This window comes from Manis pentadactyla, chromosome 13, assembly GCF_030020395.1.
Source record: "Manis pentadactyla isolate mManPen7 chromosome 13, mManPen7.hap1, whole genome shotgun sequence".
Lineage (NCBI taxonomy): Eukaryota > Metazoa > Chordata > Mammalia > Pholidota > Manidae > Manis > Manis pentadactyla.
In genome coordinates, this window is record NC_080031.1 from 95,660,999 (window position 1) to 95,686,252 (window position 25,254).

Genomic DNA, 25,254 nt, shown 5'->3' on the forward strand with positions numbered 1-25,254 from the left:
TTGGATAATGTATATGTAGAGTTTATTACTACTCTACTTTATGTAATTTCCACAATTATGTTTTAAAGTGTATATGGCAGAATTCTAAAATGACCCCCAATGACCCAAGCCTTTGTAAGGTCCCCTGCCCTTGAGTATGGGAGGGAACTGTGAATAGGATATCACTCCTGTGATTAGGTTATGTTATATGGTAGTTAACTTTAAGAAGTTTACCTCAGTGGGCCTGACCTGATCAGTTGAATTATTTAAAAGGTTGAAGCAGTTATAAATTATGAGGATGTAATGTACATCATGGTGACTCTAACTAATCTGTGTTGTGTATTTGAAAGTTGCTAAGAGATCAGATCTTAAAATTTCTCATCACAATAAAAGAACTGTGACTATGTATCATGACATGTTAACTAGACTTAATGATCATTCCAAAATAAACATGGAATTACATTGTATACTTGAAGCTAATATAATGTTATATGCCAGTTGTACCTCAATAAATAAAAATAACTTTTAAAAAGGGGTTACCTGGATGTTTTATTGCCCTTGTCTAGCTTGGATTAACACAGTCTACAGGCACACACCTGATCATCTACATTTGCTCTCTTACAACACTAAACTATGTTTGCTACCTTTATCTTGTATCTACCTACCACTTCAGCATTTTATTAAAAATAATAATAATGAGAGAAATGTGGTATCCACATATAAATCAAGTATAAAAATCAAATGAGTATTCATATTTGAACTGTTTATAGTTCATAATGCATGAGCAAAACCGAAAGTTTCTGTGATGACTGCCCTTGTACTGTTCACTATGTAACTTATTCATTATGTAAGAATTTGTTCTCCATGTAAGAACTTGTTTGTTATGCCTCAGAAGATTGGAGACTGACGAAAATTAGGCTTGGGGTGGATTAATGATTGTGCATTGAGCATTGACTCCCCTATACAGAATTTTATTGTCGTTAACAACCATTTGATCAATAAATATGAGAGATGCCCTCACAAAAAAAAAAAAAAAAGGGGGGGGTTAAGGCTCTTCCTGGAGGAGATGTGAAGTGTGTGAAAAGGGTCTGACAATGAGCTTTTCTGTTCTAGCTTTGAAGACAAAGGAGGCCACACGGTAAGGAATGCAGGTGGCCTCTATTTGCCGGGAGGGAGCGGCCACTAGTTAACGGCTAGCAAGGAAACAGGGACCATTATCCTACAAGGAATTGAATTCTGCCACAACTATGTGAGTCTGGGAGAGGCCCCCAGGCTCCAGATGAGAAGTCTGGCTAACATCCTAACTTCAGCATTTTGAGATATCTTAATAGAAAGCCCAGCCATGCTAGGCCTGGACTTCAGACCTATAGACCTGTGAACTAAATAAATGAGTGCTGTTTTAAGTCAATAAATTGTGGGAATTGTTATGCAGCAACAGAAAACCAAAAATATCACACGCACACACACACACCCTGCCCAAATAAATGCCATTTATTTAGACTTTTATAAATAAACACAAAAGGATGAAGTTTCAATATTTTATTCAAGTTTTATTTTAAGTGATGTTAATTACAGCATTTGAAAGGGAGGATCTAATTCCACACAAAATGGAAGACTCTAAAATGTACCCATTAAACTGCTAAAAAATAAACAGACTGCTGAAAATATAACAGAAGTCCAATATAGATTCCAAGTTTTGTCACCATGTGATTACAGTCACGGAGACTTCCCAGCTTGCAGCTGGAGCTCTTAGAAGCTATTTCATACTCTGGTGCAAGAGCAAAAAACCACATGAAAGGGAATTAAGTCCTGAATTATTGGCTTTATCACATCCACCTTCTCCACCCCAAAATGGCACAAAAGATACAGCTACCACGCCCTGCAGACTACCTTTGATGTAAAAGAGCTGATAGACTGGGGTAGAATCAGGTTATGAAGATCTGTCTAAAAAAGCCCATTTCAGAAGTTTATACACACCATCAATGACCTCAATTAGGGTATGATACCAAGATTCAATTCTCAGTAAGTCACAATTTCATTCATTTAGTAAATATAAATTTACAAAGTGCCTACAAATTACCAGCTTCCACTTGCAGCCATTTCTAAATTGAAAAAGAAACCTGACATCTCTAGAGGGGCCACCAAGTTCCCCCCAAGTCCGCAGCTGAAAGGGCCGATTTTGGAACTGGGTTTCTTCTGTACCTCTGAAAGGGTAACACCTTAAAGCTGAATCATCTTTAACCTGGAAGTCTAACATATTTAGCAATACTTGCGTCCCAGACATACAACATTGAAAGGTACACTAAAGTCTGAAGGTAGCTATGCTGCAAAAGTGTTTAAAATTAAACGATTGTACAATATTCGTTTATGCTTGAAATTCCAGTCCTAGACCAAGCTTGTGGCCACCAGCATTGACATTCTTGCCATCCAGCAGAGCTGATAGCGTCAGTTTGATACCTGCAAGGGGAAAAATCAGAAAGAGCAAAGGGAGAGGGATGGAGGAAAGAAGAGAGAAGACAGATCAACACACTGAGGAGTGCTTAAGCACAATGGCAAAACCATACCACATTCAGAACCTGTTCCAGCTGTGTGTGACTTGCAGGGGCAAAACCACATGGCCCTTCAATTCCTGTGACTTAACACCATTTGACTAATTAACAGGTAGCCTAGAATGAGCTTATAAAACAATAATTATTCCACAGCTTACCCAAATCCACTTGAAGGACTTACTTTCCCTTTTTCCTCTCTTTGTCCCCTGCTACAATTAATCTCTCTACCTTTGGCACCATGCAGGAAGTTCTTTAGCAATACCTCCTTGAAATGAAATTCCAACCATGAATCAGACTCCAAGGTCTGATACTGGCATTCACAGCATGCACACACACACAGACACAACTAACTAATGTTTTCCCTAGAATAACTTGATTCTGCCATCAAGATTTTAGATTTCCAGAGTTCAGATGCCCAACCTGACCAGACTAATCGCAAGGTGGTATTACCTCCTGTAGCTCTAACACACTGTGGACTGGCCTAGCCAACTGTGCAGGGAAAACCTGCAAACCAGTTTTACAATGGGGATGATTTATGAGCTTATAGTAAGAATGTGCTGGAAATACATTATCAAGCATTAGGTGCACAGTGGAAAAAAAAAGATGGGAAATAACCAAAAATGTAGTATGTTAGTCTCAGCCTTTTTTTCTACTTACTACTTCTCTCATTTCCAAATGTTTTATAATGACTCTGCACTCCTGTATACACATCTAATTATAAAACTTTATATATGCTCATTTACATTGTGCCATGTTATAAGAAATAACATAAAGCAGCAAACCAGCTCCACAGTTTTTTTTTTAAAACAAAGAATTAATTTCATTAATTTTCACAACCAACACATACCTGGCTTTAGGGTCTGAGTGTATCCTAAACCTATCAGGCTGGAGTTGTTCACTTTTGCCTAGTCAAGGAAAAGACAAGACAGAGTAAAAATGTTAAATATTTCACACTTCCATCCCTAAAATGAGTAAGAGCTTTTTAACCAACCAACTCTGAACTTCAGAATCAAATTCTCTTTTTTCATGATCAGTTTGTTTACAGGATTCATTAAATTCAATATGAAATGTATCCAATTTGGGAGCTAGGTCTCACAAGGGAGACTCAAAGAGTCAACAAAATCTTCAGTTAAAAGGAAGTTATTTACATTTGATTCCTAAAGGTATGAATGCCTAATTCCATTCATACTGGGTAGGTCTGTATTCAAGTTACAACAGGCAGGTAAGGACACTTCCGTTTATGACCAGACACATAAAAGCCTTCCTTGTAGGAATAGATTTCCTCAAGATCTATTTGTTGGCATCAGGGAAAACAGCAAACGTCAGATGGGTTTTGAGACTTTTTTTTTAAGGCAGAATATTCTCTTGGAATTTTCTCTTCATGAAAAAGAAAAGCAGAAGTCATAGTGACATCAAGAAAGTTCTGGGCTGGCAAGCCTTAATTTAAACTGCATACTGAGCAGAAGAAAGACTTAGCCACTCACTTAATTTTCAGCATTCACTTAATGAATATGATTAATAATTAAGCTCACTAAAGCAGTTGAGTCAATAACAATTTGCCCTCATTCTTCTGCCTGAGTTGTAGGGGAATCTGGGCCTCTTCCTGACCCCTTTTTGGTGAAGTAAGGGGGGGTCAGGTGCAGAATTGGCTCAAGCCGTAAGAACACTGAGTCCTGGCAAAAGCTGGAGCTGTCAACGTGCATGTTTTCCTGCTTAAATGCCGTTTTCAGACCTGACATTTCCCTTAAGAAAGAGTAAAGCAGGGGAAGAAAGACCTCCTGGCAGTCAGTGCCCCATCTAGCTGTTTCTTTTTGTTCATACCATCCAAACAATGAGGCCCCTTTTCCTTTGTTTTCAAGTATCTAACATTAGGGAGCAAAATTCAGTTCCCATTTCAGAAGATTTAAAAGTGGGCTGTGTGTAAATTACACAAACCAGCCCAGAAACCATCCTGCAACACAAGATTTCTTCATTCCACCCCAAAAGGGGTACAGGCAGCAGTGCCCTGTGACAAAAGAGATGAGCTCAACAGGATTTAAAGCAAAAACTGTGTAGCAACCCAAGGGTCCATGAGCAATGCCACATGGTCTGCAAGGTAAGATGCCAACTGCAAATGCCAGGGCCTGATTTCTTAATATGAAATAAAGGAGCTGGACAAGAGAATGAAAAATGAGGAGAAGAATAAATATTGAAAACCTTAAGGTTCAAAGTAACCCTCTTTACAGTCCGCAGCATAAATAGGGACTGTTTAGAGGACTCCATAGCAAGCCAGTCTGGTCAAGTCCACGCTCCAGCACTTACCAAGTTTCTGCTCTTGGGGAAGTTACTCAGCCTCTCTGAGCTCCCAGATCCCCATTTGTGAAAACAGGGATGGAAAAATTGAGGAAAAAAAAGGCACCCACCTCAAATGGGTTGTGTAAGAGTTCGGCACTGAGTTAATCCACATATAATGGGCCCCACACAGTGCCTGGCCCCCACAGTACATACTATTACTACTATTTTCCTCATTTTTAACTCTTTTCATAGTTAGAAAATCTATGAAAAGAGATTCCAACCTCTAAGAGTTCAGGTTGCGCATGGACAATGCATTATCCCATAGGTACCCACCGAGAAGCAAGCGTCAGGGTCGATCTGATACTTGGCTGCTATTCCGAAGCGAGTATTGCTGTTTCCTGCTGTCCAGGCAAGATTAACTGCCGTCTCCAACTTCTTGTTCACCTTCTGATAAATAGAGCCACCAAACTCTGTCCCATCATTTCTGCAAAAAAGCACAGAACACATGCCAAACCGCCTGGGAAGGTGGGTTGAAGCTGGGCAGAGATGCCCAAATCTAACAGAGGGCAAGGATGCTGTCAATGGATTTAACTGATCACAAAACACGTACCAAATTACAGGCACCGATAGGAATGGAACAGACACGAGAGCTGGGAAGGTTGTGAGGAAGGGAAGGGCTATTTAACCCATCCCTGGGAGCACCCAAAGGCAGCTCAGCCGGCTGCCCCAGCTGCACAGAACCTGAAGGCTGCTTCCAACATATTCTCTAAAACAGAGGGAACAGCTTCTATTCTGAGATTCTGGACTCTGAGTGATTGGGATTCTGGATTCTGAGTGATTTCTTTCTACTGCAGCTAATGTTATTACTTTTATAAATGCTTCTCTCATAAATATGGCAAGCGAGGAGAGGAAGCAAATGAGAACAGAACATGGCCAGAAATGGCAAGAAAGGCTGGGCCACTCATGTTCCTCAGAAGGCAGATCATAGTTCTTAGCTGCAGCCACCACCAGGGAGACACAGCCAGAACTGACCCTTGGAGGAGCGGCAATTACCAAAGAGCTTAACCTACATTTCAGACCTGCCCACCTGCGCATACTGTTGGCCCCCGCTGCAACATTTACAGTCCTGATGGGATGTGAAAATGAACTACTTGCTCCATGATGAAGTGTTTCTATCTTTCAAAAATGGAATGAAACCCAGCTGGCCAAACTCCTTCCTCTCTTCCAAACACACTATATTATACTGACTCCATCTTTGGGGAATAATCCCTCCCCTCCCTTACAGTCATAAAAAAAATCTTAAAAAAAGAAACAGTCATAGTCCTGCCTCAGCATTTTGAGCATCTCCAGTGGAAATGGTATTGGAAAGAGCTTAGAACTCACTAACCCAAGAACAAATTTTTGCCATTTCATTGCAAACTCTGCTCTTCACCAATACACTCTCCCTAAAGTAGAGGCTCATTAAATACATTCTGAATCTTGTTTTTCCAGAAATTCGGCCAGAAAGACATTGTGCTTCCAGCAAGTACTGAGAGAGCCCAGGCACCACCTGATGCACAGGGAAACTGACTTCTTCAGGAAGTCCACGCATGCCACAGGATTCATCCACCCGTGCTTGTCAAAAGTAATAGATTTTTGAATTACTGGTGCAACTCAAATGGGAAAATTTTCTAGGTTTTGAATATGTGTTTTAAAAACGTCTGATTTTCCAGTATGTTATAAAACCAGCAACACTGCCTTCCTATATTGAGTTCTCAAAACCATAAACAGAGAGAACTCGTGGAAATTCATCTATAGGAGGCACAAAGAAGTCTGTTACACATCTAGGCCTCTGCAGGCACGAGGGCAACCCAGATTAGTTGTGCCCGCTGTTTCCATGCCAGTTCCAAAGATAAACCATGTCCACCGATTAAAAATCTTGAACCTCAGGTATGTGGGGAAAACAGCTAACAGCCAATCCCCAATTCCAAACCAAGGAAGTATTTTCCATTTCAGTCAAAACTCTAATTTAAAAAACACTTCAATGCTTGTGATTTTTTCCTGACTTTTTTGTATATTACCTACCCTTTCTGACCTTTTTTGGGAGTACATTTCCATCAATTTTAACACATATTCATATTCATGTGACCACCACCATAATCAGGACACACAACAGTTTCACCCCAAACTCCCTCATGCCACCATTTTAGCATCACACCCTCCCCGCCTCCACCCCAAGTACTGGACTGTCTCTAGTTTCCCTGTGACTCTGTAGTTTCAAAAGACTCCAAATTTATTATATTGATCCATTATATTATGCTAATTATATCAACTTATTAATTACAGTAGTCCCCTCTAAACCACAGGGAATACTTTCCAAGACCCCCAGTAGATGTTTAACATAGCAGATAGTACCAAACCCTATATATAGTATGTTTTTCCTATACATACATACCTATGATAAAGTTTAGTTTATAAATTAGGCACAGTAGGAAATTAACAATACAAAAAAGAGCTATTTAAACTATGTATTGTAATAACAGTTATGTGAATGTGGTGTCTCTCTCTCTCAAATTATCTTACTGTACTGTACTCACCCTTCTGATGATGATGCAAGATGATAAAATACCTATGTGATGAGATGAAGTGAGGTGAGTGACGTGCACATTGTGACTTAGCATTAGGCTACTACTGACCTTCTGACCACACATCAGAAGGATCATCTGCTTCCAGACCGTGGTTGACCACGGATAACTGAAACCAAGGATAAGGGGGACCACTGTAAAATTTCTCAAAAATTTTATTAATGGAAATATTGTCAGTTTAGACACTAACACTATTTACTTGTCTTTGAAGTTTAAGAAATCACCTCTGTAGTGACCTCTAGTGGAAAGAAAGAAATCGGGTGCAGCTGTACCCTACATGTGCCACAGGTGAGTTCAGGTCTACAGGGATTTTATGGGTGACATTTTTGTTTCTCTTAACCTAAATCAGCACTCTACTTCAACTCTCGAGCCTGATTACAAGGGGCTCTCTCAAACCTAACTTGTAGTTTTGTCTGCCCTTCACTACACTGTCCAGTAGTTAATAAACTTTTAAGCGCTCTGCCATACAGAAAAAATACTCTCTTTAACTGAGATAATCATCTCCTAATTTGTCTGCCATGTCTACATTTCATTAAGCACACCAAGCTGATCCTTGGGCACTATACAAAAAAAGAGAGAGAGCAACAGCTTCTGCATTTTGTTAATTGAAACTGAGAAGACCTCCAATGTCATAAAGCTTCAGGGAAGGGATGCTCCTCTGGACTGACACCATGCCCTTGCTGGCAATGATCAGTCATTCTGTATGTACCAGTGACAACACTTACTGTTCACAGAACAGGAAGACCCTAAGTTACTTCAGGAAATGGGTAGGTGGGAAACAGAAAACCATGTGCAAGCTGTTTGGCTCATCTGATTCCAACAAACTCATTTTACAGTGATTAAAAACTGAGCTACAAGAAACAATCCCCCTACTCTCACCCACACTCCCATGCACTTACACATTGGTGTGAAGCTGGAATTCATCAGTCTTGTAGCCAACCGCAAAGTTGCTCTGGGTCACTCGAGACTTTGCAGTCTCAAAATTCATCTGGTAGCCAGCCAGCCAGCCCTCATAACCCAGCACCAGCGCGCCCCGGATTGAAGGCCCAGCGATGTCAAAATCCACATCACAGCCCAGGTTGATATGCTCCCGCTTGTACCCTGTCTTGATTTTAGCATTTTTTTTCCTGAAGGAAAATAAATTATATTAAAATCAGAAGCTAACTCACCTTGCAACAACCATGCCAAGAAATGCAGATTTTAAAACAATCTCAGTGTATATATCGGGCCTAGGGGGCCAGTTGGGACCCCAGAGCTCCCTTTAGCAGCTGCTGCACCACTACAGCCTGAACGCAACCTCTCTGCAATCAGAACCCAGTCTGCAGAGATGCCACAAAAACAAAGTGAGAACACAGGCAGGAAAAGCTTGAAAAACCACTTGAAAAAAAAAAGCAAGTAATTTTCTGTTATTATCTCCTCCCTATGCTTAATTTAGTGGCCCACACAAGCATTTATTAGAACGCCACCATGTAATTAGGGAACAGATGGGTCTTTGCTCTTCTCGTGTCTGTGGAAAAAGGTACAGTATATCTGTCATGAAGGCAACTATCCAAACAGCAGCTTTTAAGGAGACGGTCATCATCTTACTTTGTGGCTCACTCAGTAAAGAATCCCTTCTAAGGAGTTACAACAGTTAAGACAGCTTTAAATTCGGTACTCATGAGATCCTGGTGAATATTATTTCAGAGAACTGGGGCCTTGCAGTCATGAAGGTCAGCAAGCCTTGTCTGACCAGATGAGGCAGGAGACCCCAGTCTTGCCTGCTGGCCCCAGATTTGAGGGTTGCACCATGCTTCCCTTGCCCACTGCTCAAGATGAAGAATTCCTCAGGAAGGGTAGGTGAGTCGTGTCACCTGCATAAATATATTACCACCATGCTTTTTACCAAAAGTCAACAATGGAGACAAGATCACAGCTCTCAAATAAAATTTAGGCTATTTTCACCTGATCGTTTCAGTCATTCAGCTACAAAATGGACATCTCCCGCTGCAAGCTGCCTTCTTACCAGGGACCACAGGAGAAACCAGGTCTGCTCTGAGGCTCGAGGCCTGTGCAGCCCTGCCCACCCCAGCTTCACTCACACTGAGATTAAAGCCTCACCCCCAGCACCCAGACTGTGCGCCCTAAATACCATTCCCTCCAAAGGGAACCAGTTTTCCTCAGGGAAAGAGTGGATTACAGGCCAGGGAGGAAATGTGCGAGATGAGCTTGAAGCTGAAAGCCGTCACAGACTCCTGGGTCTGGGAAAGGACCTGGGAGCTGCCCTGAAGAGGCTCCCACAGGCCGCAACTGCGGGACAACGCCAGCATCCTTAAGACTAATATTGGCGATGAACTGAAACAGTTGTGTTCAAATCTAGGAGCTCATAATGACACTCAAAACACACACATCAGCCATCTTTAGAGACTAGAGAACCAATTTATTCTAGAAATAGTCAATAAAAAAGGAATCCCACATTTATGCCACCATTACTATCTTAAATGTATCCTAAGGTAACCAAAGAGTTGATGAGAATCTCCTCTTTATAGAAATATTCCACTAATAAATGAAGAAGGAATGACAAAAGTGTATTTATCACCAATTTGTAACCCCTAATTAGTGGATTACAAATGGCATCAAAATACATAGAGAAAACTGGGCCTTCTATATGCACCCCCAAAGGAAGCACATAGCACATTTATATTTTAGCACCACCCCCACCCTACCCCAAATGGAATCTAAATGTGATGAAGCCTCTAGACATACCAATTCATAAGAAATACGGCAGGCAGAGGAACAAGTTAAATGACACCACAGAGATATAAACAGCAAAATTTACTCTATATGTAATTCTACAGGACAAATGATTTCGTCTTAACAAACAAATGGCAGGAGCACAAAAACAGAGAGGGGGAATCTAAAAATTAGGAAATACAGGAGCCATATGAACCAGTTTTTGCAATTTGGCATGGACAATTTTTGATTCTACAAAAAAAAATATCATTAAATCTTGTAAATTTGAACAAACTACAGATTTGACAATTTTAAGGAATTACAATTGATTTTTTACGATCTAATGATACTGTGGTTATACTTTTTTAAAAGGAATCTTAAAGACACATGTTGAAATAATTACAGATAAAATTATATGATATCTGTTATTTACTTCAAAATAATCTGAGGGTGGGAGGGCTTAATTAGATATATAAATAAAACATAATTGGCCATGTATTGACAATTATTAAAGGTGGGTGATTGGAACACAATGAGAGTTAAATATAATTTTCTGCACTCTTTATTTGTTAGAAATCTGCTGTAATAAAACATTTAAAGGTTAAATATTCCAAGTTCTGAACAAAAGTTTCAAGGGTCATAGTTGAAAATAAAGCCAACAACCTTCCCAAGTGACAATAAAACTTGAAACTTTCATCCATATTAGCTGCTGGGCACTTTCACAAGCTTTGAAGAAAAGGAGTAACAACAAAATCATCTCTCAATAGGAAAAACTCAAACTAATTCTGGTCTGCCTGATCTTTGAGGGAAAAAGTCGGGATTTGGCTCATCCATTTGGCATCAACCTGAGTGGGGTGGTGAATGAAAAGACAGCTGCTGGGAAGCTGACATTTAGAAAGAGAGGGAGACAAGGATATATGTAAAAACTAGGCATCTTACAACCACTAGGTAGAATGCTGCTGCTGACCACGAAGTATGAGCTGGTGGCAGGGCCTCTGACCAGTGGTGCCCCCAGTCACACAGGACCAACTACACTGTGCCTCCACACACTGTCCCACTGGGTTCTGGCCATGGCCACCAGGTCTCTAGGGAGTGCTGGGACAGTTACTCGGGTTTCTCTCCAGGATTCTGCTCTAATGCAGCACTTCCCACCTTTAGAGCTTTTCCTCTTTCCAATATTGTTGGGTCTTTTTAAAGCTATTTAACAGGAGTGCTAATGTGACAAGCACCTGAGAGGGGCCTGACTCTGATTCGGGGTTAATGAGCTGGTACCTAGATGAGGTCTGCACTCTCATTAGAAGTGGTCTATGCTTAGCCACACACAGAAGGCAGGACACTTTCCCTGACTATACCCCTCAATCACTTTGGAAAGCCAACTTTCATTTCCATCTTCATCAAGTCATCAAAACTTTCTTCAAATGCTCAGTAGCAATGTGAACACCTTACACCCACTATCTTGGTTTCTAGACACCATTCTTCAATAAAAGAAACCAAAGCTCCTTGGGGAAATGACTGACAGTAGAACTAGAGAAGACCAAGTAGAGGATGAACCTGATACAGCCTCTGAAGGTATGCAAAAAAAAAAAAAAAAAAAGACAGGGTCTTGTCAAAAACACACAGGATGTCAACTTAAAGGTGCTCCCAATGGCCACATCCAAGACAACATGAGTATCAAAATACAGTAATGGATTATAACCCACAGAATAAAACAAATGTCCATGAATCCATATTGATATAAATAATTGATTAAGTGAGTAAGTGGAACAGAAGAGCTCTTCCTTACAGTAGAATCTCAATTAATAAATGTAGCAGGAATAATGGGACTAGAAAATCACCATTTGCCAAACCTATTTGTTGCAGGCAAGAATCACCAATGAATGTTAATATAGTGAGTCCAAATATAAGAAATAGAATATTTGCAAAGTCTCAAAGTATTTCCCCACAAGATACTTATTACTTACAAAGAGAAAAAGAGTAGCTTTATAGAGAAACCTGGCAAACACCACTTTAATCAACTGGTCAAAGTTAATTTTACCAGTAAGAAAGCATATTGATATACACTGTCATATCATGCACCAGAACAGACACAACACATCACTTCTGTGGTTGTTAAAAATGCACAACTTGAGTTTAACCGTGAGGAAACATCAGATATATCTAAATTGAGAATCTACAAAATAACTGGACAATCCTCCTTAAAAGTGTCAAGGTCATAAAAGACAAAGAAAGACTATGTCCCAGATTAGAGGCAAAGAAGACCTGAAGACTAAATGTAAATGTAGAGTCCTGAACTGGATTATGGACCAGAAATAGGAGATCAGTAGGACAAGAGATTAGTTAACACTATAATATCAACACCAATTTCCTGGTTCTGATAATTATGTTACAATTATGTAAGATGCTAACGTTAGGAGAAACTGGATGGAGAATGTAAGGGAACTGCACATATTTGTGCAACATTTCTATATATGTTAAGTATAAAATTATTTTAAAATAGTTAAATTTAAAAAACAAAAACCTTTCCTCTTACACATATACAGGACCTGGAGACTTCTCTGCAACCTCCCAAAGGTAGTGGGAAATCCCTTACAAATTCTAAAGTGTGTGCCATCTCAGGGTAGCAAGCAAAAATCCTAGGCAGCAAATTCAAGCATGTGGGCATATCCTTCAGCCCTCTAGGCCTAACAAAGGTCTTTCCAGATAACCTTCCCCATCACAGCAGAGTGCCTGGGGGAAGTAGACAAGCAAGAGACCAAATGCTCCTGCAGGAGAAACTACAACAGAGATGAGAACAAGAGTGAATTCAGCTCCTGGCCAATGGCATTCAGATCATCCATAACCAAGTTATAAAAAGACTATACCCTCCAGAGGCAGGAGCCCTGTCTGCCCAGCCCCCGGTAGTCACCACACACACAGTACAGGGCCTCAACTCAGGAGACCCTCCCTCTAGTAAACATCTGTCAGAAAGGAAAAAAGAAAGGAGAGAGAGAGGAAAATAATAGGGAATGGCAAAAAAGTGAAATTCGTAATGCCACTGAATTGCACACTTAAAGATGGCTGAGAGGGTAAATTTTATGTATATCTTACCACAATTTTTTTAAAAAACTACAAAATAAAATTCAGTACATGCCATCAGCATGCAAAACAAACTTCCCCAAGTTGAGGAGACCCACAACTTTGAGTAGAAAAAAAACATAAGTGTACTCTAAAGGAGAACAATTCCATCTCCTCACTCTGAAAAGCACCCAGGAGCTAAGGCACACCAACATGCCATCTTGCCTCCTGATCTGCCCAATAACCATCAAGTTGCATTAGTGTGTGGCCAGAGGCCTCAGACAAAAAGGGCACCCGCAGGAACCACCCTGCAGTTAAAGCCCACACATTCTCAGTGTCACTAGTGGGAAGCTGGGGTAAGTCCCTCCAAGCCTCAAAAATGGAACTGGTGACAGTAACCGGTTAGCCCCCCAGCTTCGAAGTGTCACCTGCTGCCCTTGAGTGTTGGCCACTTACATTACCAGTAGCCTCACTCACATAAAATGGAGCATTACTGGGCCAGAAATATTGAGGACCTCCACAGCTGAGGTGAGAAGAACAGTAACAGACAGTGTAGAACCTTACTATAAAACACTGCTGAATGTCCTTGCAGAGATAACAGATGAGATTCTTACCCAGTGTTTGGTGAGAAGGATGAATCAAAGGTCAGCTTCAGTCCATGTGCAAGCTGAACAGAAAAGAAATTTGCCAGCAGGTTTAGTCATAAGGCAGGCCCAAAGATGTCCAGTAATAAAACTGTGACTTTTTGCAGGCAACCATTACCTGATCTTCCACAGTAATCTCCGTGCCTAGTGTGTTGTCTGTGTTCCATTTCTCTGTAAACGTCAGACCATATTCGGTCCACCTGTACTTGGTTTCCAGACTGCCCGTCACTTTGGTGGTCTCAGTGTTGGCCGAACCTGAGCTTGTAAATTCCTACAGAGGAGAGAGGGAGAGTCACAACCTGCTCCACACCAGCACTTCACTTTACATCATGCCACCCTACACAGACTTTCCTTCCCTCTGTGCAAGAAATGAGACCCTGAATGTGTGGGGACAAAGGTTCATTCCATAATTCAATTAGATATTTAAGTACAGAAGGGGCTACAGGAGTCTGCTAATTAAAGGACTTTTACGGGGAATTCTTTATCAGGACAGCTTCCTGCTTCCCCTGTAAAGCTTTAGTCTAGACAAGAAGGCACTCCTCCTGGTGCTAGGCAGCCTCCAGCCTAGCACAGAGCAAAAGCATTGGATATAGCTGACACCACAGTAATTCAACCCAAAACTTCTTCCTTCCAAAAACCACCATGTGCACAGTCTAAAAGGGACTACTGAGATTTACTTTTTTAAAATAATAAAGTGGCATTTAACACAGGTCAATTGTGAAATAAAAAACACAAGGAAAAATGAATCAGGCCTGCTCCCTATTCCTGTGAGTATTAACAGCTGCTGAATTAGGGACCTCCTGAGGGAGGGGGTCCCCTGGACCACCCATCCCACAGAAAATGCAATGAATGTAATGACCACAAATTGGCACAGTTAAGTCCTTTCATTTGACTGCCACCCAGGACATGGCAGTTATTTGCTGATCTATAATAATCCCCATGCTCCATTGGGGACAGACAACTTACCAGTCCATTCTCAGACTTTGTTTTCAAATCAAGTTTTATTAAGCCAAATCCTAAAGACAGAAGACAGTAACTGTTAACAGGTTAAGTACGTAACCTAAGAGCAGCACCTCTGCCCCCCCTGACGCTGTTGCACAATGTCATAGGTGTGGAGGGCCTGTTTCCACTGCTTGCTGCCTGCCCGTGTGCGGAGCTCAGGTACCACGAAACTGACAGACACAACAGGCATAGGCTCCCCTGATGCCCCACCTGTGCTCCCTGCAGAGTCTGACAGAAAGGTTCCTGACAGCGTGGGCATGTGCCTAAGGACAGGCTACATTTAGAAACCATACTCTACTGCAGCAACATATACAGAGCTGCTCCCATGCCTGGGAGAAGAAACAAAAATGTCCACTTGCCTGCAGCAATTCATAAGCCTGCCCCTATGGCGCGCACAACCAAAACTTCGTTACTAGCCATAGATGGCATACCTTTTACCCTTGACATGAAAAATTCTAAGAGCTGACTGACCCAGTTCTCTCAAACTGTGATGGATAAAATCCCAAATACACCATCCCAGTCTGAGCGGAAAGCCCGCTCTGTGCAACACTCACCATAGCCCTTGGTAAAGACGTCCCTGGCAGATTTGCCAAGATCAGCGTATGTGGGAGGCACAGCCATCTTCTGCTACAATAAAAGACCTATCAGAATACATTGGTAATTACAGAAATTAACTTTCCACCATAAAAATTATTAGATATAATTAACAACCAATAAAAATCATCCGCACAGAGTTCCAGGTGTCTCATTCTCCCAGGTATGGAGAGAGAAGCCTGTGCTGTCCCGTGTTTCTTTTTGCGGCCAGGGCTTGACACACCCAATAAATGTTTGTTGACAACAGATCAGCCTGACTTTAGACCTCTTCTCTTCTGCACCCTCAAGCACTGAGCACAGGCCCAGAAGGTAGTAGGAGTTAGTAAATATTTGTTGAATTAATTAATTGTCAAAAACACATTCCCATGAGCCAGCTACTTAACTGAATTGCAAGACTCTCACCAATAAAACATATCTTCTTACAAAATGTTGACTGCTAGGACATTATTAAATGCATCAATTAAAAATCAGAGCTTTTCATGGCAACCTATTTTCCACATGGTTCTGACTACATTCATTTAACAAATATTTATGGAGAACCTACTATGTGCCAGAACGGACCCAACTCTTCACAAAACTTTTGCATTTTAGGGGAATGCACTTTCAGAGTATCATATTCCTCACAGAGAGAGAGTAAAGCCTAACTAATTGGGCAACTCTTCACATGGAGGGAAATGCAACCACATGCTCCCCCAAATTTAATTCAAATAAACATTTATTGAGCTCCAATGTGACTATTTTTAAAACCAACTATCAAAGTACTATTTGGGATTACTGCATATCACTAAGTCAGTCAACAAGCATTTATTAAACATCTCATTATTCAAAGGCAAGTATTTCAAGTAGTCCTTGCTCTAAAGACCACACTGAGTCCCTGAGAGGCTTTGCTTTGACATGTTTTGAACACGGAACTAAAATCCTAATCTGGGATAGCATATGTTGTGTGCTTCACCCAGGAGGAGAGGGGCCATGAGACAGCCCATCTTCTGCATCTCCAAAACCATTACCTTCAATTAGCCAGGAATTAAATTAACCCAAGGACAGGTCCATTCATTTTTAAATTACAGTACATATACCTAAATTGAGTCTACGTGTTGCACTTGATCAGACTGCAACCATGGGCAACTCAGTCCACATTAGAGTTGGGCACAAAGGGAAAAATCCATTTCAAGCTGTCCCCACTGGCTCTCGCAAGACTGGGGACTCTCCTCCACCAACCTCTTGCCCTTCCACTGAAAACAAACCCATAGGCACACCCACTCCAGACACAGACGAGAAAAAAGCTGGGTTCTCCAGAAATACCCTCTTGCCTAAACCATATGCCCAGCCCCAGATAAGCCTGGTCCCTCCCAGGAGAAGCAAAGGAACAACAACCCCGCCCCGAGGAAACCTGCAAAACATCTCAGCAAAGGGCCCAAAACACTCTCCACCCCCTCAACAGCTAACAGGTATCAGTGGACCAAGCACCCCTCTTCAGTGCTGACCCTCGCCAGCTGGGGCACAAACTCAGCCCAGGGTGAGAAGGTAAGTAGCCCCTGGGTCAGCTAAGACCTCCCTGAACCACAGGGCCCAGGACCTGCCTCACCAGACACAAGCAGCTTTCACATCTGGACTGGTCCACCCCTCAGGGAAAAGGCAGAACACTCAACATTTAATGTTTCCCAAATGACCTCCCTCATCACTAATCCCTAACACCCAAAAAACAAAGCCACCTGTCAAAAAACACTCCACCCACAGCAAGCATCACCCTAAAGAACATGGCCACTAAGCAGATTACCATCCCAGGACAAGGTTGCTGGAACGGCATACGGAGCTGAGACCGGGCCAGGCTCTACCTGTGGCCCAGCTCAGCACTGGGCAGGGAAGATGCCCAGAAACCAGTGGCTGAGTGGAGCCAAACCCACCTGGACCTGAGGCGACACCCACCACCAAGGGCAAGGGGCCACCTCCCCCTTCACTGCAGGTCCCCACTGCTATGGGCTGTGACTTTCCCCTTCTGCTTTTTTGTGCAGTCTTCCTCTTTCCCCAGCCTCGTCTTCTGCTGCATTTACCTGTCAGGCCTGAGGCAACTGTGCCTCTGAGCAACTTAGCTCTCTTACAGCACCCAGAAAACGCCTGTCTTACACAGGTCTCAGCACCTGCTCCAAAAACTGATTTATTGTAGGAATAATGATTTCTAGTCATGTTTTCTCAGTCCAGGTCTAGAGGGAAGAGAACGTGGCCTTCTGTCTTCTTACTTAACACCCAGCCTGCACTGACTTGGAGGCTGAACCCTGGCCCTGGCCCCTCCCTCTACCTGGATCAGCTCCAAACTGCTCACCGCTCAAGTCTGCAGCACCAGCCCCAGTTTCCTTCAGAAGCCTGGCCTCCAGAGGTTGAGCGTGCAGCTGGGCACCCTGACATGGTCAAGGCAGCCAGCCCCGGACAGATGGATGTCAGAAGGGTGCCTGGGGAAGGCTGGACACCAGGTCTCTGCCTGGGTCATGGCTTCAAGGCAAAGCACGGTTCCCAAGGACAAGTGGGAAGTGAGAGATGGGCAAGCCTGCCTACAGTCACTGATGACTTCAGGACCATTAAGTCACACCAGGAGACAAGAGTCCCTGGTTCCCCTCCACTGCCTACCTGCCTATCTATCCAACCATTCCCCGGCTGACCCTGAACAGATTACCAAGACCTTGAACAGATTATGCAAGCTCCACTCCAGCCGAGGAATGAAAATCCAGCCCATACTGGAAGCTCAGAGGAGAGAGAGGATATCGTCCACCACTGTCTGTGTTAACACTTATATAACCTCCATCTTGGGGGGACATATCCTTCTTGATTCATCACCTGCCTGGCAGTGACAGCTGCTCTGTTCTCAGCACCCTCACTACCCCCACAAATGCATATGTACCCCCAAATCACACCCTTGAACCCTGTCATGCATAAATGTATCTGAAATATGGAAAACGCTATGTGTACAAAGATGCCAAGGCCTAGCACATAGCAGGTATTCAATATAAATGTCTGTTTAATGAGTAATGCACAATGAGCATCGAAGTATCTTTTATAGTAGGAAAAAAGAGAAACTTAGTATCTGCAATTGAGACTAAGTAAAAGACAATGTAACCAGGAAGCAGGAGCTCCCTCTGCAAGGAAGGTGCAGCACCACCAGGGATGCGGTGGGGAGACACACACCCTCTACTAGCAATCACCAGCCTTGGCCTCAGGAAAGCTGAGCTCAGGCAGAGAAGACCAAGTGCCTTCAGAAGTCAGCACTGCCATTTCTAACCTCAGAACCAAGTGTAGACTTTTTTTATGAGCCTCAGTGGGCCACTTTGGAGTAACTAACACATCTGTGTTTGGGAAGCTCACTCAACCAACAGACTGGCCAAAAATATAAATGACATTATCTACTGTTGCTGCAGAAAGTGGTCACTCCCATTCCACACCAAATGGGAATACTATGTATAGTACGACCCCTTTGGAGCCAATTGCTTTGCAGTGCCTAAGAGGGCACACATCAACCCTAGGCAATTCTACTGCTACAAACCCATCCCCCAGTCGCACCCAAAGCATCCAAAGATGTGTACATGAGGATGCTCACTGCAGCATTATTTGTAACACAAAACCCAGGAGCAACCAATAGGGAAATAAGTAAATAAAAATTAAGGTACTTGCAAACTCAGGAGTACCATGTGGTAATCAAAAAGAATGAGGTGGGTTTATATGTGGGAGCAAAGCAAGCTAGCTATAATACAGTTACATGAGAAAAGCAAGTCAGAGAAAATATGGTATTCCATATAATTAAAGGACAACCATTTTACATACATATCGTTACATGTTCACACATTTGTGAATGGATAGAAAAGCATGTGGAAGGATATGAACCAACCTGTAAACTGTGGCTGCCTCAGAGCTGCTCCTGGAAAGGTAAGGGGGTTTACAAAAGGAGGGGAGTTAAAATAGGAATTTAATTTTTTATTCTACTTCATTATTTAAGTTGTTTGTGTACACTGCTTTTTTTTTCTAGGACAGAAAATTTAAAGACCCACCAACATGTCTGAAAACAAGCCGTGTTAACTTAGCAATGCCACAAGTTGTATATAAAAAGCTGTTGCAATGGAGGTGCCAGAAGGAAAAGCTCTCTGGAAGGTGATAGACTGGTTCCAAAGACAAATGCAAACTATACAGAGGTGGCAAGATTAACAGCCAAGGTCTATTCCGAGGCAGGGCAACCCTCACATACAACTGAGAGGAATGGAGCTGCTCCATGCACCAAGCACCCACCAGAAGCCCTTTTCAGAAACATGCTCTTTTCTCTGCAGAGGCTCCCTCAGAAGGAGCCAGGCCAGGAAGTCTTAGTGCCCCCAGAGAGCCAACAGCCACTGCAGTTGACACAGGAAGCAGGGTAGCCATGAGTTCCCAAGGCTCAGTTAGTAACAGTTGGGAGGAAAAATCTTCTGAGCACTAGAACACGCAATACATTGAGAGACAACATCTTCACGGGCAAACATATAGCAGGGCCCATGTGAGACTGCTGTGGAAGGTGTAGCAGGACCAAGACCTGAACAGCAGGAGTCACTCTGCCACAGTGCCCCTCCAGGTGCCCAGGCAGCAGTGCACAATGACTACCAGAAAGAGCTATGAGCCCGGCAGAGATTCTAGCCAGCACCAGGCTTTACTAGCTGCTTGACTTTAGACAAGCCACTTATACTCCCAAGTTCTCATTTTGCTCACCTATAAATTGAGGCTAACAGTAGTGCCTTTCTCAGGAGCTGTTACAAGGATTAAGTTACATAGGTAGAGCACACAAGAATTGCACACAGGGAGTGCTCAATAAATCGTAATTGTAACCACAATCCATTATTCCAGATATTCTTTGATTGCCCCTCCAGACCCACCGTCCTCCTCCAACCTGCTGTATGCCCCAAAAGCTGATCATTATGGACTGCTATCAATGGCTTATGGTCAGCCAACAGGAGACATAAGCAGAAGATGGGAGAGTAAGGTTAGGGTACTTATCCCCTAGACTCCCCAAACCACGTGGTTGGACTTTGTGGGCAGTGACTACTTTCCTCTACCTAAGGCCTCAACTCCTGCCAAGAGGCCCCCTCCTGGTTCCAAAGGACTTTGGGGCCACACCCTTGTCAGGTGTCCCACACTCAGCCCACACCTTTGCAATTGATCCTTCTGTGATCCATAAATGATCCCATTATTCTGTCTTTGACTACCCCTGGTGAGTGAGCATCCGATTCCGGCAAGGACCCCAACCCACAGAGCAGTCGTCACCCTCACCCTCATCCTCACCCTCAGGATTCCCCTTAGGAGTGGGGAACTGTAGGAAAGCCTTTACCTCTGCTGTTCCTCTAGCAGCATTCTAGGTCATCTGTCAGGACAGAACTGGGCCAGTTTACAGGGGGAGCATCAGACTAGCCAGCCAGAAATTAGAGCAATAGCGCCTCCCCCTCCCCTTCCAATTTTCCCAGCAGGAGGCCAGCCCAGCCCCCAAAGCCCCTATGCGAAGCTAACAGCATCAGAAGCTCCCTCCACATACATCCCACACCCCACACTTCCTCACCAGAAAGAGGCAGCCCAGGAGAAGAGTGCCTGGTTGGGTCTCCAGGACCTGGCAAAGCTGATGCCCCACGCTCTGGTAGCAGGCCTGCGCCCCAGGGCAGCTGTCCTCCCCTCCCCCTTCCACAACAGTTCACACAGGACAGCCAGCTTTCCAGGCGTTGCTTCTATTTTAAAACACCCTGAGAGCTGGGCCACCACCAACACAGCCTTCCCCTAGACTCATGAGAATGTAGCTGACTTGGGGGCAGCCTACCTGCCACCCATCGAGAAGCCACGGGCTGACGGGCAGCATGCCACGGCAGGGGTCTCAGGAGCTCACGGGGCTCCTGCCTAACCTCAGGCACCCGGGGCCTTGCTGCCTGGCTTGACCCAGTGAGGTTAAACTAGACAGCGCTTGGGCACGTAGACAAAGGAATGAACCTGAGTTCCAGTCCCACTGCACCACTAGCTAGATAATGTGACCTCGGGCAAATCACAACCTATCCACACCTCATTTTTCTTCAGCTCCAATATAGGAAAGAGTACCTGACTCAGCATCATTGTGAGGACTGAATGAGACTGAATAAAAAGCACTTGGTACAGTGGCTGGTATCTGGTAAGTATGAAACAAAGATAGTGTTCTCTTACAGACTTTCTTTTTTCAAGTTTTTATGTTTCTTATTGTAATTATGGCTGCTGTACATTTGCCAAAAGGTCACCCTGAACCACAGGGTCCAGTGTCCTCCCTGACCACAAAGAGGTATTGTTCAGCTGAATACTGTCCAGCCAAGTCCAGGAAGAATGCCTCCCACTTCATCCCAGGGAAAGCTGACCCTTCTCCTGGTAGACACCCAATGTCCTTGCAACAAACAGGGGTGACTCCACTGACCACTGACAGCTAGTCTACACCCAGCTGTGCACACCCTCACTCTAACAAGTGTAAAAGAACACTTTCCCTTTGAACAGTAAATTCTACTTTCCAAAAGGCATTCACAATTACCTCTTCACAATGGCCCCTTGAGTGGCAACTGCAGTGAGAAAGCACCAGGGCTGGAGCTGCTCTGACCAGGCCTTGAATCCCAATTCCACTCCTGCTGAGCTATGTTACCACACCTCTCTGTGCTCAAGCCTACTGACTCGTGAAATGGAAACAGTCCCTCCCTCTTAGGATGGTGGATTCAATGTCACTGAACCTACTCAAGCCCCCAGTGGGGTCGACCGTGACAAAGACAGTCACAGTGGAGAAGCTGAGGAACAAGGAGGTGGCCCGGCCTGTGCTTGGCACTGTGGTCCTTGTCCGAGATGTGTTGTGAGCTCAGTCTGCTCTCCAGACTCTTCAGCACAGTTCTGGGTAAAGATTCCCACTCACCCTCATCCCCCAGAGAGCAAGCCATAAAATAAGGACTGTGCCCAGGCCCAGCTGCGGATTCCACTGGCCACCTTTCCTCAGTGGCTACCAGAGGAGTCTGTGGGGAGCCCAAGGCCCAGACCCTCCAAGCACCCAGAGGGGCTGCCTGCAGGCCTGGGCTGGCTCTCAGCAACATACATGCCTCTCTTGGTCACCACCACCAAACATGACACACCATGAGAAATTCCATCAAAGGCAAAATGCACTTCAGTGTCTCAGGAGCATCTTACCAATAAAGATTGGAGGGGAACACCCTTCATTACCACCAGCTTATACGTCACTGTCCACATCTATCTAGTGCCCAGCAGAACCAGAGACCCACAGCCAACACCTCACCATATGGTCCTCCTGAGCCTCTATGTCTGTGTCTACCAATAGTTCCTGCCTATAACCTATAGAATAGTAGAAATAAAACTAAGACATCAGCCTCCCAGGGCCAAGCACCTTATTCAGGATAATTCCAGCAGAAGACAATGACCCACCATCGCAGAGGAAAGAGGCACCAGGCTCCAGGCCTTTAGGAGAATCCCATTCACCCAGGTCACCTTCCCCTGCAAGCCCAGAAACACCAGTTCAGCAAGTTTCCCACATGATTTGGAAAGTCAGAGAAAGCAGTTCTTTCAAATTAGGAAACAGTTTTGCCTCTTACTGCTCTAGGGCTATACATACCATTGCAGCTCTTTAAATATTTGTGACTCTGCTAGGCAAGGCTATTTTCTGAAAGTGAGTGACGTGTGTGTGTCCCCTAGAAAGGATGTCCAGGATCAAGGGACTACAGTCTGGGCCTGCAGCCACTCCACATGCCCATTCAGTAATTCCACAAACACTTAATGAGCACCTACTATAAACCACATGCTGAAATGGCAAAAAACTATCGTATCAATAAGGGTTCATTGACTCCTGGGTAAAAAGCAAAGAGTGCACTTACCCCCACAGACCCTTCTCAAGTACCTACCACATGCCAGGTGACCACTCCAGGCACTGAAAACAAAACCACACAGGGCTTAAACCTGACCTTGTAGGAACTCAGTCCAGAGCTGCAGTGCAGAGAAAGAAGGCAGTCTACCCTGGCCTTGCCATCATTATATTGGGCAGAGGAGCCCATTTCCCTATCTCCTCTGGAGAGGGGAGGTGGTCAAGGGGATGGGGACCCTAAGCAGTACACGCCTAGGCTTAGCCCAGGTCTGCACTCATATTCAACTTCCTGCTCCAGCCTCACCATGTCTGTGTGTAAACTTAAAAGGTTTCTCATAAATTATCCTGAAAGTTACTGAATACCTGGCACACAAATTCTTAATAATAATGTCCAAACTAACTGGAGCTACTCTTATTGAGCCCTTTCCAGAACACCATGTGGAGCAAAATGGCCTGCTAGGGACGAGCTAGATCCTTCCAAAAAGTCTGAAGGGTAAGTGTCAAGGTTTCTGGGGGCCTTCTCCTTGTCAGGCACTGTTGTCCACCCAAAACCCAAGAAAGGAGAGGTATAATTGCTCCCATTTTACAGATGAGTAAACAGAGGCTTGGTATCTTCTCAGCTATGTGACCTTGGTTAAGTCACTACTAGCGTTGCAGCCCTCAAATCCAAAGGGCTCTGAACCAGTTTCGTGCACGCACAGCCACATTTGGCAAGTGAAGGAGCAACAGAACCAGGAATCGAACCTAAAGCCAAGGAAGCCACATCTCTCCCAGTGAGGCTTCCTTTTCCAAGGCCTAACCTACCGTCCAGGCCCCAAGCCCGGCTTCTGCGGCCCAAGTCGACTCTTGGCCTCCCCTTCTTCCCCGGAAGGCGCTGGCACCGCGCGGGCAGTGCCTGGCGCCAGCTTTTCCAGGCGTGGACAGGAAAGGCCGGACAGGGTGTGCGGGGCTGGGGGCGCGGAGCCACGGTCGTCAATGACCCCAACCGCGTGGCGACGGCGTGGCCCGGGTCTGTAGGCCCAGCAGGCAACCGTGGGCGGCGGGCGGCGGGCGAGTCCCTACCCGCCTCGCGCTGGCGTGAACCAGGGCCAGAGGGCGCCGCCAGGGAAGGTCACCTAGACCAGCAGCCGGCCGGGCCTCCACGCGGCGGCCCGCGCCCTTCCGCCCGCAGGTCCCGGCTGGCTCTACCCCTGGCCGCGGGCGCCTCCGAGTGCCCGGACTCTCCCCCGCCCCAGCCCGCTCGCCGCCGGCGCGCGCGGCCTGCTCTGCCCGCCGCTGACAGGCCGGGCCGCTCCCGCTGCGTCCCCCGGCCCCCGGCCCTCGCCCGGTCCTTCCTGCCACCTCCTCCCCTCCCACACCCCAGGGGTCCGGTCAGCGGCGCAGGCAGAGCCCCGACCCGTTTCCCCCGCGCCTACCTCACGGGAGGTGCAGCGAGCTAGGCGGCGGCTCCCGCGGGGGCTGCAGCGCGAGCGAGCCAGCAAGCGGCGGTGCCGGGGGCGGGACGACGCGGAGGGCGGCGGCGCGGACCCGCCCCGATCCTGCGCGCCCCGCCCACGAGCTCCGCCCCCTGGGTCCGCCCCGGACACAGCCCAGTTCTGCGCGGAGTCCGGCCCTGCCGCGGAGGGGCCGCTTCACCTTCCCGGGCCCCTCAGGGTCCGTAGCGACTTGTGTGCCCACGGGCGTGGGCGGGCACGTGTGGGTGCCCACGTGCGCCCGGGGCGGCAGGACGGCGCGGGGCTGACGTGCGCATGGTGTGTGCGTGCGTCGGGACACGCGTGTTGCCCGCCCGCCCCCTAGTCAGCCATGGGGCTGGAAATCCCGCCCGGTTGGAAGCGTTCGGGAGGAGGACCTTCCGGTTCGCCGAGCTGTGGCTTGGTGTCTGCTGCGCTAAAGGGCCTCCCGCGACTCCTGCTCGGCCTCGGGGCTGGGAGTGGATGTGCAGGGCGGTGCTGGACCAGGGC

General features: G+C 45.3%; 1 protein-coding gene across 4 annotated transcripts; it reads right to left on the reverse strand.

The window, feature by feature from the left end:
* Positions 1-1,503: 1,503 nt before the first annotated feature.
* VDAC1 (voltage dependent anion channel 1) lies at positions 1,504-24,860 on the reverse strand. 4 transcript variants are annotated; one of them, XM_036898551.2, is made up of 10 exons: positions 24,709-24,824; positions 19,307-19,336; positions 15,393-15,465; positions 14,803-14,852; positions 13,955-14,107; positions 13,807-13,859; positions 8,326-8,553; positions 5,136-5,286; positions 3,376-3,433; positions 1,504-2,436 (listed from the first exon to the last, which is right to left on the reverse strand). In XM_036898551.2, exons 3-10 carry the CDS (start codon positions 15,457-15,459, stop codon positions 2,345-2,347), a joined length of 852 nt encoding a protein of 283 aa, XP_036754446.2. In that variant the 5' UTR covers positions 15,460-15,465; positions 19,307-19,336; positions 24,709-24,824; the 3' UTR covers positions 1,504-2,344. The 4 variants fall into 4 exon arrangements, with proteins under 4 accessions (XP_036754446.2, XP_057346861.1, XP_036754435.2 ...); XM_057490878.1 differs by having other exon boundaries at positions 15,393-15,462; positions 24,709-24,742; XM_036898540.2 differs by lacking the exon at positions 19,307-19,336 and having other exon boundaries at positions 24,709-24,860.
* Between the last annotated feature and the right edge of the window lie 394 nt (positions 24,861-25,254).

Coding starts and splice junctions, on each gene's coding strand:
- VDAC1 (XM_036898540.2), bottom strand. CDS start 15,459: ATGGCTGTGCCTCCCACATACGCTGATCTTGGCAAATCTGCCAGGGAC. Junction 8,554..13,806: donor TCCTTCTCACCAAACACTGG/GTAAGAATCTCA, acceptor ATTTTCCTTCAG/GAAAAAAAATGCTAAAATCA. Junction 3,434..5,135: donor ACCCTGACGCTTGCTTCTCG/GTGGGTACCTAT, acceptor TTCCTTGACTAG/GCAAAAGTGAACAACTCCAG.